The sequence below is a fragment of the Rattus norvegicus genome, chromosome 17 (genome assembly GCF_021556685.1).
Source record: "Rattus norvegicus strain SHRSP/BbbUtx chromosome 17, alternate assembly SHRSP_T2T, whole genome shotgun sequence".
Lineage (NCBI taxonomy): Eukaryota > Metazoa > Chordata > Mammalia > Rodentia > Muridae > Rattus > Rattus norvegicus.
The window spans coordinates 73,157,805-73,176,843 of NC_141550.1; the positions used below are offsets into that span (position 1 = coordinate 73,157,805).

The 19,039-nt window shown below is 45.2% G+C and overlaps 1 protein-coding gene and 1 long non-coding RNA gene across 3 annotated transcripts in view; one reads left to right on the forward strand and one right to left on the reverse strand.

Annotated features, from left to right (window-relative positions):
* The window catches only part of Net1 (neuroepithelial cell transforming 1), a 29,139-nt gene extending 14,225 nt beyond the window's left edge, over positions 1-14,914 (forward strand). Inside the window, 10 exon segments of one of the 2 annotated variants that reach the window (NM_001039023.2) lie at positions 4,758-5,011; positions 8,759-8,866; positions 9,240-9,407; positions 9,756-9,818; positions 10,121-10,217; positions 10,345-10,421; positions 10,985-11,242; positions 11,570-11,740; positions 12,552-12,738; positions 13,088-14,914. In NM_001039023.2, coding sequence (NP_001034112.1) covers positions 4,919-5,011; positions 8,759-8,866; positions 9,240-9,407; positions 9,756-9,818; positions 10,121-10,217; positions 10,345-10,421; positions 10,985-11,242; positions 11,570-11,740; positions 12,552-12,738; positions 13,088-13,491 — 1,626 coding nt within the window. In that variant the 5' untranslated portion in view covers positions 4,758-4,918 and the 3' untranslated portion in view covers positions 13,492-14,914. 2 annotated transcript variants of the gene reach the window in all.
* LOC148000265 (uncharacterized) lies at positions 262-3,404 on the reverse strand. Its single transcript, XR_015641800.1, has 3 exons — positions 3,287-3,404; positions 2,443-2,542; positions 262-1,976 (listed from the first exon to the last, which is right to left on the reverse strand). It is a non-coding gene; the product is annotated as an uncharacterized LOC148000265 (long non-coding RNA).
* Positions 14,915-19,039: the final 4,125 nt, after the last annotated feature.

The following is a 19,039-nucleotide window of genomic DNA, read 5'->3' on the forward strand; positions in this document are numbered from 1 at the left end:
CGCAGCAGCCCGGCCAGTGCAGGTTCAGAGAGAATGGGAGGAGTCCAGCATCCTCATACACTGTAAGAGATGTGGGCTGGCAAGATGACTCAGGAGGTAAAGGCCTTGGCCATACAAGCTAGGCACCCAGAGAACCCACAGTGGAAGGAGAGAACCAGGCCCTAAAGTCATCCTCTGAGTTATAGCTGCACACATAAATATCACACATGCAATAATAATAATAATAACAATAATAATAATAACAATAACAATAATAAAAGATTTCAAGACAAATAATACATTTTACTGGAAATTGTTATTATCCTGTGTATTTGAGACAAAGTCACCACAGACAGCAGTACCCATTTTATCTGGGTTTATTATTATTATTTGTTGTTATTACAGAGAACAAGATGCAAACGTCACCTTTTGTCTTGTTCCATAGCACTTAATTGATCTCAGCTAAGCTCTTTTCTAAACCAAAGTGCTTACTAAAGCTTGAGTACACGCACTCTTGTAATCCAGTAACTTTTTAAAAACAAATCCACAAATAACTTCGTTACTAATTCTTTCATAATGCATCTTTTTTGTTTGTAGCTTATTCATCCTCTGAAGAGCTGGTTTCTCAAAAGTTCCCGTTTCTTTAATGGTACTTCCCTTTTTAGTAACATTTTAAATGTTATTTATAACTTATCTATTTTAGTTAGACAAATAATACATGTTTGTGATTTTTAACTCTAGAGTTTTAAAAATAGAACAGTTCCTTGCATTTAGAAAAGGTCCTGAAGTATTTGTAACCTGTGGAAACTGTTTCATGCACTACACAACATTTAAATATATATTTAGTTTATTAACTAGCTACATGAGGGCCAGAGGTATAAATTTTAACTGTCGTCTATGTTTTTCTTCAACTGAAAAGTTTGTTTATGTAATCATCTATACAGCAACCTAGACAAACATGATTACCATGTTGAGAGTAGGTTGTCCCTGCATTCCACAATATTTCCTGTAGAGGGCAGCAGAGAACTTAGTTGGTCTTTGACAGTCCTGAGCCTACTTGCCAACTTACCTGATAAAAGAATATGGAAACAGTACCTACAGCAAAAAGTGGTGGTTACTTTCAGGTTGAGTTTACTTCACGTTAAATGTAGGTTGAGTTTTTCGCATTAAATGTGGGAATGATGTAAGGATAACCTAACAGTCCCCTTTTGGTAGACAGAGGACACAATGTGACCTTTCTCTTGCCCTCTCCACCAAGGCAGAGCAAAGAATAAATAACTAAATCTGACCTTGAAAACCAGCAGTTTTATCAGAAACTTGATCCAGTTTGCCACGCTGTGTTATTTTTAGATAAGAGAAAGATAAGTTTTAATTTTTCACATCTTATTCCCCACACAGTGGAAATTCAGTTAGCTGATCACCCCCACGTGCCATCAGTCAAGAGCTGTGACTGACTTGCCGTTGAGAGCCTCGTCAGGCATGGCCACTGGTTGAAATAAGGCCTCCCCTAGCGTTAAACAATGGGAATTATCTCTGTGCCTATCTGAAGTCACCTAAAGGCCCAGCCGCTGCCCTGGTCTCCTTCACTATCAGACACTGGCAGTCAGTAACTAAATGAGCACAGGACTCAGGAGGTTAGGCTTGAAACCTAGTTCTGCTGAACACTGCTTTCTAGGTACTGTGTAGGGGCCAAAACATATGTGAAGGGTTTCATGCCTATTCCCTTGTCTGAAAGATATACCATAACAAAGGTAAACACAGTCAACTCTCTCCAACACCTTTAAACACATTTCTTAAATTCCAGTCTTTCTCCATCTTTAAGGTGATGGGCGCAGTATTTGTGACATTATTAAAGTCACATGCATGGAGCTGTAGCACAGGGTAGGTCCGTAGTTGCTCTCCTGCTCTTCCCCTCTCCCTTTCAGTTTCCCGTTGAGTAAACTGAAGAGCTGGGTCAACGGTCTGTGCCAGCTGACCTGCACCTGTCCACAGTGTGCCTGTAGGACATTGAGGAGTTGTGAGTTCGTGGTTGGACCATAAGCCTACACATTTGAAAGGAAACTAAGAGTTCAGTGGTGGTCAGCCAAAGGTTTTTGTGTTTGTTTGTTTGTTTGTTTGTTTGCTAGCTCCCATTTGCTTCACACAGACTCCACTTTCCCCCTGGGGTCCCAGCTGAAAGAAGGAAATGAAAGCTATCCCTTCCCCTCCTTATCTTGGCCATACTTCACACAGAGCTAAGTGGAAAAACAATTTCGAGAAAACATTGGGTAAGAGACCCAGCCTCTTTCCTAACTCCTACTGCACTTCGTCCTCTCTTCCCTGAGACTGTGTGGCCATAGTACTGGCCTCACTTGCGTTGTTTTTTAACTGAGGAAGTTAACTGTGCCAGACGACTCAATGGGTCCTGGCGTACACTATTTACTCGTATTATCTCGAAGAACTTAAGCAGACCTTTGATCTTACCTGAAAGTCCACAGCGTCCAGGTTCCTCCGAGTAGTGCTGTAAAGAGGCTTCTTATACAAAGAGTCATCCAGCTTTAAGGCTAAGCACATCACATGTCACCTAGGTGTAACCAAGTAACAGGTGATTGACAGAATATAGCAACTCAAAAAGTTCAAAGTTCAAAACAGCAAGATGCTCCCTCCTGTGAGATGCTCGCAGCTGCCTGAATGAGTTAGCACAGGCCTGAGGCCCAGCACTCAGAAGACAGACTCAGAGCCTGGTCCACATAGTGTCTTACAGGCCCCCCTCTCAGGAAAACCACACTGGTAGTCATAGACAGTAGACAGCAATGGCCTTCCCTGGACAAGGTGGCGCTAGGCTGCACATTAGTAAGTCATGCTTTAGTCTCATCTCACTGTTTGCCACTGATTGTCCCCTCCCAGGATTTGCCCCTGTCCAACTGACAGATCTTGAGGTGCTCAGTAAAGAACTGCAGATCTTTCCCTTCCCTCTTCCCCTCTTTCTTGCTTTCTCTCTCTTTAGTTTGCAGAATTCTTTCCCCTGGTGGTCATTCCTCCAGAATTGTACCCCTTAAACTGTGTTTTCATTCAGATTTTTCCTAAGAAAATCCATGCAAATGTCTTCTCCTGAATACCCCTCCTGAATGATTTGTGTGTTCTTGTTGCTTCAAATGCAGTGTGTCAAGATGAAATTTAGTATTTTCTTGCAAAGTCATTGTTCTGCTTGTGAAAGTTATTATATGTTTAAAATCCTTGGCATCTTGCCTGTGTCCTTTCCTTCCCCACTGCCCCAACCTGAGGCAAAACTTTATGCCTTGTGAGATTTGCCTGTTTTCCCAGTCACCTTTTAACCACCTTCAATACCTCCAACCCCACATTAGCAACAGGCGTCTGCACTGTCGACAGCCTGCGGCCTTGTAGGAGTCTGTCTCCTCATCCTTGTGCTTCTTACTCAATCCTGTGAAGCAAGAGGCATCGGAGGCCCAGGGAATCACCGCCTTTAGACTTGTCCCTGTGTCAGGCGGGAGGGTGGCCCCGAGTGGCACTTGCTAGCTAGCTGCACAGCTTACTTGGAACTTGCAAAAGCTTCCTTTTCCCTGCCTCCCCATATAGCCTGCCATTACACACTAGGATCTCGGCTATAAGCCTACATTTTATCAGCCAAGTATCTACAGTTGTGCCTTTTCCATACAGGGCTTAGTTTATGCTTGTAAATACTTCACAATAGCCTTGCAGTTTACCAGCATCTCATATCAGCACACTGTTAAGATGGACCTACTGTGCAGAACACACAGGAGGGAGTTCCATTTATCTCAGGTCCTATCTGGAGAAATAATGCCTTTCCATAAAGGAACGTTTTTGCAAAGTCAGCAACTTGCCTCCTGGGTGACTTTCCCTGGGGGGTGGGCTTGTTCTTCCCCTATAAAATGCAACGTTCTGTATGCAGGTCGTTGACCCCGTTAAGACCACATCAAGATAAGTTTAGGGAAGGATCCTGATGTGTGTTTTTATGGCATAAAATGTCTCACACCAAATTGTGAATTGTTAATTTTTTAAAACAGAAATGTCTGGTGACCAGCATACTGAGCCTAAAAATTTGAACTAGCGCAGGCTAGCTTTGCCCAGGACAGGGCAGTCCAGAATAGAGTGAACTGAAGATGCCACTGTGCTTCCGTCAGTCCTCGAATTTTTTGTAAAAGGTGGGGAGGGAAGCAGTAACTACTTTAGTTTTTCAGTGCACAAAGTAACAGATTTACTGTGACATTTTCACTTATGCCTCTCCCCGTTACTCCTCTGTCCCCCACCCTCTGCCCCGATAGGAACCTTGTTTTAAGAGGTAGGTAATTTTGCAGCTGTGCTTAAGCCGATGTGCTTAACTGGGCTCTTTTTACTACATAATTTTTTTTTTTTTTTTTTTTTGGAGCTGGGGACCGAACCCAGGGCCTTGCGCTTCCTAGGTAAGCGCTCTACCACTGAGCTAAATCCCTAGCCCCACTACATAATTTTTTAACCCAGAAGAAGTCTTTGCTGTTTTTATCCCATACTCAGTCCTCTCCAAGGCACTAATTTTAGAGAAAAGGATCTGTAACTAAGTGCTAGAGAAGCAACTGAGGTGTGTTCCCCTGGCGTTCACTCAGCCTCCTGTGGGCTTCAGCTCTTGCAGTGCAAGTTCCAGTGCTTTTTTTATTGAGAGGGACAGACGCTGCTCACAGCTACGGAGCAGCCTAGGTGCGCCCCTCGGCTGTTATCGGGAGTCACGTGGGTCCTGGCCCCGCCCCGGGCTCCTGAGGTCTGCGTGCGTGCTCGCTGCCTTTGCAGAAGCACAGCGCTCCACCGCGAGCGGGAGGCATGGGCGCATGGCTGCCAGGCCAGGCTGAGCACTCAGAAGAAAAGCCCGGCGTCTTGGCGGTGTTGCCCTGCAGGGCTGACTCGCATGTGGACTAACCCGAAAGACTTGAAGGGACACTTGTAAAGCATGGTGGCGCATGATGAGATCGGAGGTCTCCTGCCCATTAAAAGGACGATCCGGGTCTTAGATGTTAATAACCAGCCCTTCAGGGAGCAGGAGGTAAGAGCAGACCAAAGGAATGTTTTCCAACTCCGCAGAACTTCTAAGACTTTGCAACTTCACTTTTAAACTTTTAACCGTATTACGTCCTAAAATGTATAACTATTATAAGCAAGGCTGAAATGTGTTTAGGAACTGTGGTCTAAGTTTAAGCAAATTTTTTTATATAGCATAGCTAAATTTTGAAAAGTTACATACAAAGGCGATTTTAAATATATTTGAGTCTCTGAGTAAACGTTTCTCGTGTTCGGTATGGTTGTGGTTTTTTTCTAACTGCTGTTACTAAGTCTTGTGGACTGTTTAAGGGAGGAAGGAGAAATAAGAACAAGTGAGTAAAGTCCGACCTGGGATACGTGTTCACTTTGCTTTCCCCGTACTTAAGCTTGCCCTCTTTTCCTCCGAAGGGAGGTTTGAGTTCAGAACACTCACCCTCTGCCTGCCTGGCTTTGCTTGAAGTCGTTTTGGCTTTCTCAAATCTTTATAAACATTTATGAAAAAATTATTTTATGAAATTTTATGTAATTTGTGAGTTGTTTGGTGCAGAGGTGTGTCCTGCTGCCTGGTCGCTTCCGTGGTAGAAATGGTTATGGTTTCAGCCTACCAGATCTTTTGATAGTGGTGATTTTGGGGGGGAAGGGGAGACATATGTAATTGTCCATTTTAATTAAACATGAGCAGTTTAATCACATGCCTCAGGGAATGTTTGTTCTACATGCATAGGCTGCCATCTTTGTGTGGGGGTTGATACTGAATTCTGTTATTTGTTTGGGTTCACTTTTCTTACATGTTATAAAATGAATAAGCATTGTCTGGGTAGAGAATGCTTCTTCATACAATTCTGTGAGTGAAAATACCCAAAGGAGCTATCTCTTAGGCCATCAAGGATGTGCATTTTTGTTAGTATGAGACATGGGCTGTTTTCCTGGTCCCTTTACTTGGAGCATTCAAATAACCAGGAACGGAGTCCTGGCTTCAGAACTGGTAACACAGCCCTAATGACCTGAGTGTAAAAGAAGAGAATACTTGGTGATCAAAACTCGTCTTTATCTTTCTCAAGGGAAAAAAAACTTTTTTTATTCTTGTTTTCCTGTTTTTAAAGTTGTTGCCAAGTGAGAGATTATATATGAGCAATCCAAAAGGAATAAAAAAAAAAAAAGTACCATGATTCGATTGACTCTACAATATGCCCTGTAGTGAATGACATCATTAGGGGAAAAAAGCTACAAAAAGCTAAATTCCCCCAAGGGTTTCATCCAGCTGCTGGGTTTATCAATAAGATACATCCCAGTAAAGCTTTAAGGTAGACTTAACTCTGCTTATAGATACTCTGGCAATGTCCTAGGACACAGAGTTAGTGGGGGTGAACCATGAGAAGCCCAGGGCTAGGCAGATTCATTCCCTCATGTGATGGACGCGTAGTCTGATTAAAGATTAACTCAGCAAACAGCAGAGCCTCCTGAGCGGCTTTCCCCTTCCAAGTGAACCCTGACCCTCATCACCCTGCAATGGAAGCTCCTTGAGGGTGAGCCTTGTTAGCACTCGTTGTTTATTCTCCCAGATCTGCTGCTTGTCTTTAGGAGGGACTCTAAGCAAATCACCCCTGCCACCATTACAGAATTAAGCTGGGCCTGGCATGGTGGGGGCAGGGGAGGGGGTATTAGGGGGGAGGGGAGCCTTCGGGGGAGTGTGGGGCGGACTTTCATCACCTCCAAATATCACTACTGAGTCCTGTCCAGGAGAGGTGCATGTGGGTATAACAACAGCCTTATGATACAGATGCTCATGTCCTCAGTACATCAGATAGTACATCAGATAGCTGGGTGGTTCGCTTGGACCTGTAGAAGGACCACTTTTGCTTATAATTTACATAGCTCACATTGTAAGGCACATTCTCAAAGAAACAGATTTTGCTCCTACCTTTTTGCTGACTCTTGAGTGCCTAATCCGTTTCACTTCTCCGCCAAAAAGAAAAGTATGATCTTTTCTTCTACATTGTCTGTATCCTGAAACTGACAGTAGGCCATTTTACCTTTTTCATTATTTGAAAAGGAGTTCCCAACGGCTATCATGTTAGCCATTTTTGTTTGTATATTTTGGTTTGGTTTAGTTTAGTTTTTGGTTTGGTTTGGTTTTGCTTTTCTCAACTCACACTGGGTAGCCCAGGCTAGATCAGGCTGGCCTGGAACTGTTGCCAAGCCTCGGTTTAACCTGCCAAGTGTACACACTATATTAGGTACCCTGACTTTTACTTTCTAACTCACTGGGCAGTGCACCTTTCTAAAGACCTTCAAATGGATATTAAATATTTGGTAATTTACTGGGAAGTGAAACTTGTGTGCTTTGAACAGGGAAGAGGTGCCAACCTCTGTTTCCGAAGCACAAGAGTCAGGCAGCTGCTCTGTGTCTAGTTCATGCTGCAAGGCTTGCTTCGTGAGGTAATTCTATCTCCATTCACTGGAGACGCTTTGTGCTGTCTTTACTAAATGGAAAGGAATGCCCCAAGCTGCCCCTGCACACGGGTGTGTCACTCAGTCTGCACAGATGTGTGCTGGAGGCACTCACATGTGCCCTCGTCAGACAGCATCTGCCATTTTACTGCGTGTCTCAAGGCTTCTTGGTCAGCTCATTGTGGTTTATAGTTTAAGTTTTGCTTCCCAGTTAGTTAGTTGGAGGATGGAGGGAGTGGTTTATAACTCTGTTCTTAAAGCCTCCAAAGTTTTGGATTCTCTTTGAAGTCTTCAGTCATCACCAGTCCTTCCTGGTGGGTGTGTGGGTGTGTGTACGCACACACACACACAATCAGGAGCTCAGAAGCTTTCTGGGCTGTTGGACTCATTGAAGCTTCTACTTAATTTTGTCATTTTTTCCCACTTTGTTCTTAAATTATATGAGGGTTATTTTTATTTGGTGCCCTTGCCCTTCTCTTTTAAAGTAATTTTGGTCTTGTCAGAATTTTTAGGGGAAAGCATATTTTTCTGTTACTTTTTAATTTAATGGTGATCTCTTTTTGAGGTAGGGTTTCTCTATGTAATCCTGGTTTGCCTTTTGCCTTGAACTCAAAGAGATCTACCTGACTCTGCCTCCCAAGTGTTGGGATTAGAGGTGTGCACCCCTACCCAGCTTGGGTGGTCTCTAATGCAATATTAAGTTATATATCCTTCCAACCCTCATCATTTACCTCACATCTTATCACGTGCACCAAGTGCACACAGTGTGCACTCCCCTTGTGGATGCACTTGACTTGGAGTTCTTCGTTTCAGGAACTGTGTGTCCTGTGTAGCTCATACCAGCTCTGTGAAGCTCTGAGACCCAAGGATGCTAAGTGCTCCTTTGCTAGGCTATTGCTGTTTTCAAAGCTGTACTGGTTCTGAGCCCTGACAGGAGAGGCCCTGGCTGTGCCATCACAAGATCTAGAGCCCGGGTTCTAGGCCTGTCAGAACCAAGGAGTCCTTTGAATCTCCCCTCTGCCCATTTCTTGACCCATTTCAGTATTGGACATGCTTAAAGGTTATTCTCCAACTGAAGTAGTTAAGGAAATACACAATACTGGGACAGAGACGAAACATTGGTTTTCTTAAGCTGTTGTTATTTGGTATTGTTCTAGTTTAGCATGAAGAACAACAATCATTTTTGTAGTTCCCTGTCTGCTACGAACACTGTTTGGTAAGAGGTTTAACGTTGTCTGGGCTTGTATGAAATCGTTACACCTCAACCCATATTTATTATAATCTGGTTTTGTTTTCCCAGGAGCCAAGCAATAAAAGAGTTCGGCCCCTAGGTCGGGTCACATCCTTGGCAAACTTAATCTCTCCCGTAAGAAATGGAGCAGTCAGGCGCTTTGGTCAGACCATACAGGTGAGAGCGGGAGGGATGCATTAGGGCATGTTTTATAGACGCTGGAGATTTGTCTCCTTTGAGCTGTACAAACATGTTTGCGTTGTTAGACATGGTGTTTGGTTTGGGGATCTGAGTGGGGAATGCTTTACGGGTAGTGTTTGTACAAGCCGTGTTCATTTGGATCCTGTGTCAAAGGCTCCTCCTCTCATCTACATTCCCCACAACTAACTGGAGTTACTGAGTATTTATACTGTTAGATTAAACTTAAATGATTGCTTTATACATTGAGAAATCTTCAGAAATGTGGCTTAATTTTTTAGGATGCATTGTTTAAATGTAGGTAATTATTGCAGCCTCCAAATCTCACCATCTCCTTGGTTTGCCTCTCTAGTCCTTTACCCTTCGTGGTGACCACAGATCTCCAGCCTCTACCCAGAAGTCATTCAGCAGGGCCACAGTCCCCACACCCACCAAGAGAAGAAGCAGTGCACTATGGTCGGAGATGCTAGACATCAGTATGAAGGAGTCCTTGACCACTCGAGAGATCAAACGACAGGAGGTACGCAGCACTCAGTACCCAAGTACCCGAACAGTATTTATTGAGTTATACTGAGAGAGAAAAAAAAAGTTTGAAAATTTATATCTTGCCAGAGGAATAGGAAACTAACACCTGATTGTTTTTATTTGAGCAACTATTCCCAGCCACCCAGTCTATAACAATTCATAATGGGTGGTGGTGGTCGTCAGATTCAGCAACTCTAGTGGGTCAAATGATAGAAAAAGGTTGCAAGCTTACTTTAGATTCCATCCTGAATTAGAATTTTCAGACCAAGTCTCTTAATTAGGCACTGCAAATGTCAATTACATGAACTTCATGTCTGACCTGTGTTGTTACTGGATGTTTTAGGCAATATATGAATTGTCCCGAGGAGAACAGGACTTAATCGAGGATCTCAAGCTCGCTAGAAAGGTCAGTAGTCGCTCACCGTGTGCCAGCCTTACAGATGACGTCTCACAGCTTCTAAAGGGAGCCTCCCTAACCTTGGAAGTAGAAAGCAGAGGAGGTTTACTGATGACTACATCTTAGGCTTGAGACTGAAACACAGCTTTTCAAGTGTGACCATTAGTAAACTTTTAGGCGTGAGCATAAATTACAGCATTTCTCCAAAAGCTGTGTCCTCGATATGTACTTACGAGGGTGTGCTCAAGGACAGTTTGCCCAAGTGTTTCCCCTGCTCGTTCTCTGCGTGATGTGTCTCTTCCCTCTGACAGGCCTACCATGACCCCATGTTAAAGCTGTCCATCATGTCAGAAGAGGAGCTCACACATATATTTGGAGACCTGGATGCTTACATCCCTCTACACGAAGGTCAGTTTTACCCTTCCTTTCCATTTGTCTCAAAAGCACGAACAATCATTTTACATTAACGATGATATCACTCTCGCCAGTCCTCTCCTGTCAGTGTGTCACTGCTCTCTCTCTCTTGTGCCCTCAGATCTGTTAGCAAGAATAGGAGAAGCAACCAAGCCTGACGGGACCGTGGAACAGATCGGTCACATTCTCGTGAATTGGGTACGTGAGTAAGTCATCCTGTGTAACCAGCAGTGCTGCGGCCTACAGTGTCACTCACACCAGCCTTATCTGCCACCAGTCTCTAAGAGCAATGAAACATTAAAGTCCAGCAAAGTTATGATGATAAGAACTTACAGTCTTGTAAAAAAATACAGAACTGTATTGTGTTACAGATCTGCTTGCAAATAATGTCCCTGCTTCAGCAGACTGTCCATGGTGCTATGGTACTTAGCATCTGATGCAGTCTTCATGTAAATAAATGCTTGAAGACTTGCTGTATGCCAGGCCCTGTTGAAGGATTCCTGGGGACTCGGTAATGAAGGCCATTTCTGTGTTTATGACCTCAGACAAGAGAACGCACAGGCCCACAGCGTCAGGGTGTGACATATGATAGAAGCAGCACAGATAATAATGTCTTAGTGAGGCCACGAGACCTCAGTTGAGCCAGGAGAACTCCACAGCCGGTTACACACGTGGGGTCAGGCTGTCTTGTGGTTTGTGCTCATGGCTTACTGTGCACCCGGTCACGTCAGGATGCGTCATGCTCTGTCTTTGCACCCCAGTTACCAGGCCTGAACGCCTACAGAGGCTACTGTAGCAACCAGCTGGCGGCCAAGGCTCTTCTGGATCAGAAGAAACAGGACCCACGAGTCCAAGACTTCCTCCAGCGCTGTCTGGAGTCTCCCTTCAGTCGAAAGCTAGATCTTTGGAGTTTCCTAGATATTCCTCGAAGTCGCCTCGTCAAGTACCCCTTGCTGTTAAAAGAAATCCTTAGACATACGCCCAAAGACCACCTCGATGTTCAGCTTCTGGAGAAAGCAGTAAGTGAACCCATAAAGGGTCTTGCAAGTTTATCATGGGTGACCTTAGAAAAGCATACAGTGGTACTTTTAAATCTCACATCATCAAAAGACTGGGTTTTTATCTAGTTCTTTCCACTGGCTGGCAGCCCTGAGCTAGTCACCCAGTATGGCTGTTCACAGGTATAGTGAAGAGACGGGCTGGGTGACTCTGAGTCCATTCGAGCTTTAGATTCTGTCCTTCTGTGTGAGGTCGCTCAGGAGGAAGGCAGGGAGGGGGAAGGAGGATGGGCAGATAGGCTGCAGCTGCTCCATCTGGCCTTACCCTTCTGTCTTCATCATTTCTAGATTTTAATAATACAAGAAGTTCTTTCTGATATCAACTTGAAGAAAGGCGAATCCGAGTGTCAGTATTACATCGACAAACTGGAGTACCTGGATGAGAAGCAGAAGGACCCCAGGATCGAGGCGAGCAAGGTGCTGCTGTGTCATGGGGAGCTGAAGAATAAAAGTGGCCATGTGAGTTTCCACACGAACTGAAGGGAAACCACTGCTTCCCATTCCTACCTCAAGTCCTGCGAATAAACGATGAGGCAGTTGTTAAAAATGAGCCTGCAGCCTGCAACAGCAGATTAATGCTTGTCTGTGTGACCAGCAAAGAAGACTTAAACCTCTCCACTAGCAGTCGTCCTTTCTGCTCGCGATCCATAGGCCTGCCTGTGGCTGGCTCCCGTCTCATGAGCTCTTGCCTTGGGGATGGTGTCTGGTAGCAGGGCCAGAGGTTCCAGTACCACTCACGTTTTACAGCGTAAATAAGAGCAACTTTATTTTTTTAAATATTCATTACAAAAGAACCTTCTGGAATTAAGGAGTCGGGAATGCTATTTCTGGTTTCTGTGCGCTTTCCAACAGCTCCATTTGTAAGTCGGGGTTGTTTAAGAGAAAGTTGAAATGCAGCCTATCTGATTTCTGTCACAGAGCCTAACTGTTCTGTGAAGGCTTGGACCTGTAGACACAGCGGAACCGTGCCCTGTGTAGCAGCTCGCACAGGTCTCCCTGTGGAAGCTGCAGTGCATAGTCTGCTGACGCCGGGTCTTCCGGATCCATGGCATTTACTCAGCTGTTGCCTAACGCTGGCCTGTGGCCAGACAGGAGAGAGAGAAGAGCTTTGGGTGGCCTGAGCTTCACTGCTCCACATCAAAGCCATGAGATCACTGTTTTATGCCATTTATAAAGAACTTAGAATCAAAGTCTAATGTCAAATTTACTTCAGCAATTAAACCCCTTATTTAAGAACTTTTGGGTGTTTTTTTCCCCTTCATTTCTGCAGAAACTGTACATTTTCTTATTTCAAGACATCTTGGTTTTGACTCGGCCTGTCACCCGAAATGAGCGCCACTCCTACCAGGTTTACCGCCAGCCCATCCCAGTGCAGGAGCTGGTGCTGGAAGACCTGCAGGACGGGGATGTGCGCATGGGCGGCTCCTTCCGAGGAGCCTTTGGCAACTCAGACAAAGGTAAGGGCGCACTCTAGGGTAGTTTACTCAAGGGAGCCAGATTAGCCCGGGAGGAAAGGGGTGAAGCAGAGTGACCACACATTTGAAGCTAACCTGGGCTTCAGAATGAGACCCCATCTTGAAAACCAACACTGAAGAGAAGAAACAAACATCCCTAAATGAGATTAGAGTCAACCCTTAGAACTTGGAAAGCAGACTGTTCCCTAGTCGTGCCTGGCACAGCATGAGTTGGTCAGGGACTCCGGCCAGCAGCTGTCTGGACAGTGTATGTCTAGTCGTAAGTGCTGGAACTCTGCTTAAGACTTCATGACCACCTTCTTAGTCTTGATTTCTTCTTTCCTCCCTTCAGCTAAAAATATCTTTAGAGTGCGCTTCCAGGACCCTTCTCCAGGCCAGTCCCACACACTGCAAGCCAACGATGTGTTCCACAAGCAGCAGTGGTTCAACTGCATTCGCTCGGCCATCGCCCCTTTCCAGCGGGCCGCCAGCCCCCTCGAGCTGCAGGGCTTGCCAGACCTGCACGAAGAGTGTGAGGAGAACAACCCTTCTGCTGGGAATCTCAGAGCCCAGCGACGGTCATGCGTGCTTCCTGGTGTTATGCAGGTAGACCATGAAAGTGTGCTGGAGTGTGGCTCGAGTGTACAGACCTCGGAGGACACCAGGAACGCAAAGGCACATCGGCCTCAGCATGGCCTGCGAAGAGCAAGGGACAAGGCGCAGTTGGGTGGCAAAAAGAAAGAGACTTTGGTATGAGTGTGTGTGTTCCCCGGTGGGAGCTGTTTATTTATAAATGTGTACAGTTTTCTTGTAACGGGAGCGTCGAGGGCTACTCTGTACCAGATGTAATATGTCCATGGATTGGGTCTCTCTCTCATCCTCTCCCTCTCCCTTCCTCCCCCCCGAACCCCCACGTCCTCGTCTGCATTGTCGTCATTGTCGTTGTTGTTAATGGCAGCTAAAGATACACAGGTTACTGTTAGAGTGAAGACTTTGAAGGGGTGTTTTCATGGATGGTGGCTTTTATCAGAAGAAATGTGGCAGAACCAGTGTCGTCCATGCTGGTAGACCGTGACTTTCCACCAAATGCCAGTGTTTGCCAAGCTTAAACCTTGCAAATGCTGAAGTTCCGTCAGCGTTCTTTGTTAGAGCTCAGGTGGAGTGCGGAATTTTAATAATGACACCTGCAGTCTACATGGGCGAGGTCTGAGTTTGAAATATTTCATATTTACAGGGAGCGCTGCTTCCTTGGAGAACAAGCATAAAGCCTGTTGTCTTCCCCTTTTCTCAACTGGAACGAACGAACGAACACCGTGTCAGTCTCACACGGTTCTCCTTCTCCATTCATTCATTCTGCCAACTATTTAATTTTTTTTATTGTAAAGTAGTTTTTAGTATTTGCTTTTATTTTTTTACGTTGATGCCTTTTTAAATTGGCATATCCTTGAAGTTTTTCCTCCTGATTTTGTGTGTGTGTGTGTGTGTGTGTGTGTGTCATATTAATTTTATCAAGTGAAACCAAGCCATATTGTTTGAGCCAATTAAGAAAACAGCAGTTTTTACAGTGTATCATGTCAGGGTGATAAAGTCCCATGAAATGACTTAGTGTATTCTAGACTACTGAAAGAAACCACAGGAAGGGTGGGTGGAAGTTTTTGTGTTGTCAGAAAAGCAAGAGAGAAGGCAGGAGACTGGGATAGTAAAGGGAAGGGAAAGAGTAACTTGTCTAAAATTGTCTGGCTGAACCAGAGGAGCGGAGCTAGGAGCAGCCTGACCTGAGGGTATGTAGGAAGTTGGAGAAGGCCAGGGGGAATGTGAACTCTGTTTGCTTTGGTTTCTCATACCTGCAAATGCTAAATTTGAGAAGAAGCCACACGGCATGTTGGAAATTTGGTTAATTCTGGTTGGTTTTCTTCATTCAAGAAAGCTCGTGATTCTTCACTGCAAAATGTTTGCATTAGAAATGGGGTCATGCTCTTTAAAGGGGGGAGAAGGACAGAGGCCCCATGTCAGCCCAGGGTTTTACTGGTGATCAGTTCAAGTCATTGTTAACCATTATGTGAAATATATCTCCAGTGGAACTGAAAATTGGAAAAGGCTGTAAATAAATCAATCAAATGATTTCTTTGTATAAACGAATTATACAATTAAAAAAAAGCACACACATAATAACCCAAAACACTTCTCGCCTGGTGGTTATTTGGGGGGCCGTCCACTGGACCATGAGGGCTTAGCTAAGGGGGGAAATAGTGCACACCTTTAATTACCCTTCTGAGATTGGTTGGTGCATAAGAAATGGCCGTAGTGTAATTCTTACAAGCCATGTGGTCTTTGCAGGACATGGTGTAATCAGAAGGCACCATTGTATTGCAGACAGCCAACCATATGGCTGTCTCCTGGATGCGAAACTAGAGCAAATAGCAAACATCTTCATTAATGTGGCTAAATCCAGACTGGGAGATCAGTATCTCAGCCTCCTCACTTTGAAAATTCAGATTCAGAAGTGTGCCTTACCCAGCATCGTGATCTGCAACACCAGAAAACAGGGCAGTGGTCCTGTCTACCTAACGTTCCCATTCGGAGTTTAATTTCTCTCAGTGGCTTTGTTCAGCTTCCAGAGTTACAAAAGCAAGTGGTTTAGATGTGGCAATGGAGTGATGCTTGGTTTCTCGGGGGAGAAAACAGTCGTGCCATGAGGTGAACGATCCTCAGGAGCAGCGTTTCTGTTGGGCTGTTTGGGCATCACCACCGATTTGTGATGTCTTAAAAAGTAAAAGTTCCTGGGCCTCACCTGCACCATCTCACTGTGTCCAGATGTTTGAAGGGAACAGAGTTGACCATGAATTTTTATGGTCGCATCAGGCCACTTTATTTAAGTGTACAAAATGGTTTTCTAAGACAGTCTTTCTTTTAAGTAGCCCTGGCTGGCTAAGAACTCACTCTAACCCATATTGCCTTCAAGTTCATGATGGACCCTCTTGGCTCTGCCTCCCAAGTGCTAGGGTTACAGATGTGTGCCACCACACCCAGCCCACACGTAGTGCCTTCTAAACTCTAGTAAAAGTCTTGGACCGTTTCTCCGGGAAGAAGTGTAACCATATGTACACATCTACACAACTTCAGAGCCTTAGGCATTCTCCAAAATCCCTCTGATCTCAAGTTCAGATCTGCCCAAGTCTGTCCTGGTAGGGCTCTGCAACCTAGAAACTAAGAATTTGTTTTTCCTGTGGGTTCTCAAAGCATCGTTCTACCCTCACTTTCAAATAATTGTTTCAAATATATCATCTTCCACAGTCAAACCTGTGACTGTTAACACATTTGTGACACATTCGAGTGTTGTAGATGAAATTTTCTCCAAGATAACCTTGAAAAATAGAAATAATACTCTTCTCATTTTGTAAAACTGAATTTGAGACCCCAAGTCCTGGCTTCAAAATGGTAGCTTTCTGAGTCCTGTCAAAATGTCCTCCCTCTGCTTTTATACAGAGGATGGGCTGCTTGGGGGTGATAAATGTGGATCTGAAGAGAGCCTAATTCTCTCCCTGGCCTCCTGTGAGCCAGTTTGGTAACTTCCGAGAGTAGTAACTGTCATGGAGAAGACAATTTAAAAGATCTTGAAACACCTATCAGGATAAACTTACAATGAGTTACAACACTTCAAAGCCCATAGCTTCTTGAGTCTTTTAAAAATGAACTTTGGACCAAGGAAATGGCTCCATGGATAGAGAGGCGTCTGCTACCAAGCCCAACCACCTGATGCCCATGATGGGGGGAGAGAACCGACTTCCGCAAGTTGTCCCCTGATCTCCACACACGCGCTATGGCGGACGTGTGCTCAAACACGCATGTGCACATACATACACATACAAGAAAAGTAAATCAAAGTCTTAGTTAAACGTTTTATTCCCTATTAAATATTTCAGTGGACTGATTTATTGGTTCCATAGCTGTTTAGTGAAAGAAAATAATCAAGCATCTCTCCTGCCATTTCCTGTGCAAACCATCGCTCAGTAAGGAAGATAGGAAGGGAGGGTTGTGCCCAGCAGAAGCCTACCTCATTAGGTGAAGAAGTAACATACCACCGTCTAGTAACCATGGATGATGGACCTCAATGTAGATCATAAATAAAGGACATGACACAGGGGGGCGGGGGGCTGAATCTGAGGCAGAAGATGGAGGTGGGTAGGTAAGAAGGAAATGGGCAGGCTCTGGAAGACTTCAGACCCATCCAACACTTACAGTGCATGAACCAACCTTATTTGGAACTAAATCAAGCTCTTGAAATGAAACTGAGGGGTTTCAATAAGACCCTACCCTTTCCCATTTGGCTGGTTCGAGGGTTTTTCACTATCAGTCAACGAGCCTGGTAAGGTAAGGTTCCCAGTTCCCACTGGCCACTGGTGGAGACCAAACTGATGATTCAGACCCCAGAGTTCTGCCGCCTGTCTCCCCACCAGACCCTGTCTTCTCCATAGCCTGTGCTGCCCTATGGTCTTTGCCAACTTTCCCTTTCATTGTGGGGTCTCCTCCCTACCCTACTCTGGTATCCAAATAGACAACCAGCAAATGGCCTAAGTGAGCCCCATCCTGGGCACAAGCCCTAAAGAACAAGCCTACTTCCTGCCTCTGCTGCCGCCACCCAGGACTCAGTGCTGCCTGTCTTCTCTTCCGTCTCCCTCAGTCCCCGCCATGTTGAGCTTTCTCAACTACACTTCCAACCCACTCCTGTCGGTGTCCCCCGACTCCTGCATCTCAACTCTCCAGCTCCCCCTAAGTGGTAACTTAACATACCTTCCATGGCCAAAGCTTGCACCTTCCAAAGCCAGTCCCTGGGCTGCAGTCTCCCAGCAGCTATACTTGCTCCGTTGTGAAAAACGTTCTCGTCTTTTGTTCCCGCATATTCTCCTCAGCACCTTTCCTTAGCCCCCTTTATGAACTTATCTCCTGGCATTTGTATGCTGAAACTTAATTGCCAGTTTGATAGCACTAAAGGGGGGAAAGGCCTTTACAAAGTGAGTCAGGTCGTTACTTAAAAGCTCGTGGGCTCAGTTGGCAAAGGCTTCAGCTGCCAAGCTTAATGACCTGAATTTGATCCCTGAGACCATCGTGGCAGGAGAGAACCCACTCCCACGAGGGACATCTGCATTTATATCACAAAAGGCCAGGTGTGGTGGTGTACAGTGATCTATGATGCTAGCCTAGCCTCTCTGGTGATCCCCGGGTTCCAGTGAGAGATTCCACTTTGTAAAAAGGTGGACCATTCCTGAGAGACAGTGCTGGAAGCCGACTCTGGCCTACACACAGGCACGCACACGCAGTGCTGGGAATTCCCATATGCTCCTCTTCACACACAGGCACAGCCTCCTGGGCACCATGAAGGTAGGTTTGCTTTCCCTCATTGCTATATCTTACTTCATTACCTAGAGGCCATGGTTTACAGGAGAGGCTACTTGGTGAAGAGCTTTAACAAGTGTGAGAATCATGTAGCGCACTGTCACTGTCCCAGAACAACCCCTTTTCTGCTTGGTCCCCTTCCCTTTCCCAACCATCACTAATCTGTTTCCTCCATAGTTCCGTCTCTTCTTCCATACATTATGTTTGAAATCTCTCAGCAGTTTTTTCCAGTTGGCTTTGGTCTCCTGGTGCCACACAATTCATGCTTCTGTGTGTGCTGTCTTACCTTGCGAGATCACTTCTCTCTAGTGCTGAATAATACTGTCTAGACGCCTTATGGCTTATACATTTACTTAATTCATTTGTACTGCTGTCACAAAACTCCAGAGAACACCAATGTGTTTCTTATCACTCTGGAGTCTGTTCACGAAGTACAGTCAGATCTGATGCTTATGCTGGCTTTCAAGATGTCTCCACATGGGATTACGTATGGGTATCCTCCCATGGCAAGAGTGACTGACGGAAGCGAACAAACCAATTCCTTCAAACTGTGTGTGCACACGCACACATGCACATGTGTATGCGTGTGTGTGCAGAGACTGGTGCTAAATGTCTTCCTTCGGTCATTCCACCTTATCTTCTGAGGAAAGATCGATTCGTTAAGCCTGAAGCTCACTGACTTGCTTGCTGGTCTGTAGGCAGAGACTGAGTGTCAGTTTTCAGCAAGAAGGTCTGAGCTTCTCCTGCTGGATATCTGGGGCACCTTCGCTCTCCCATGGCTCCCAAGAGAACTCTCTGTCCAGAGGATCAGGGGCCCTGGTGCCAAACCCAGGCCAAACACAGCATTTGAAAGAACAGCAGCCAGCGGGTGCTGGATTCCGTCCATGTACAGAGATCTGCCTGGACTTGT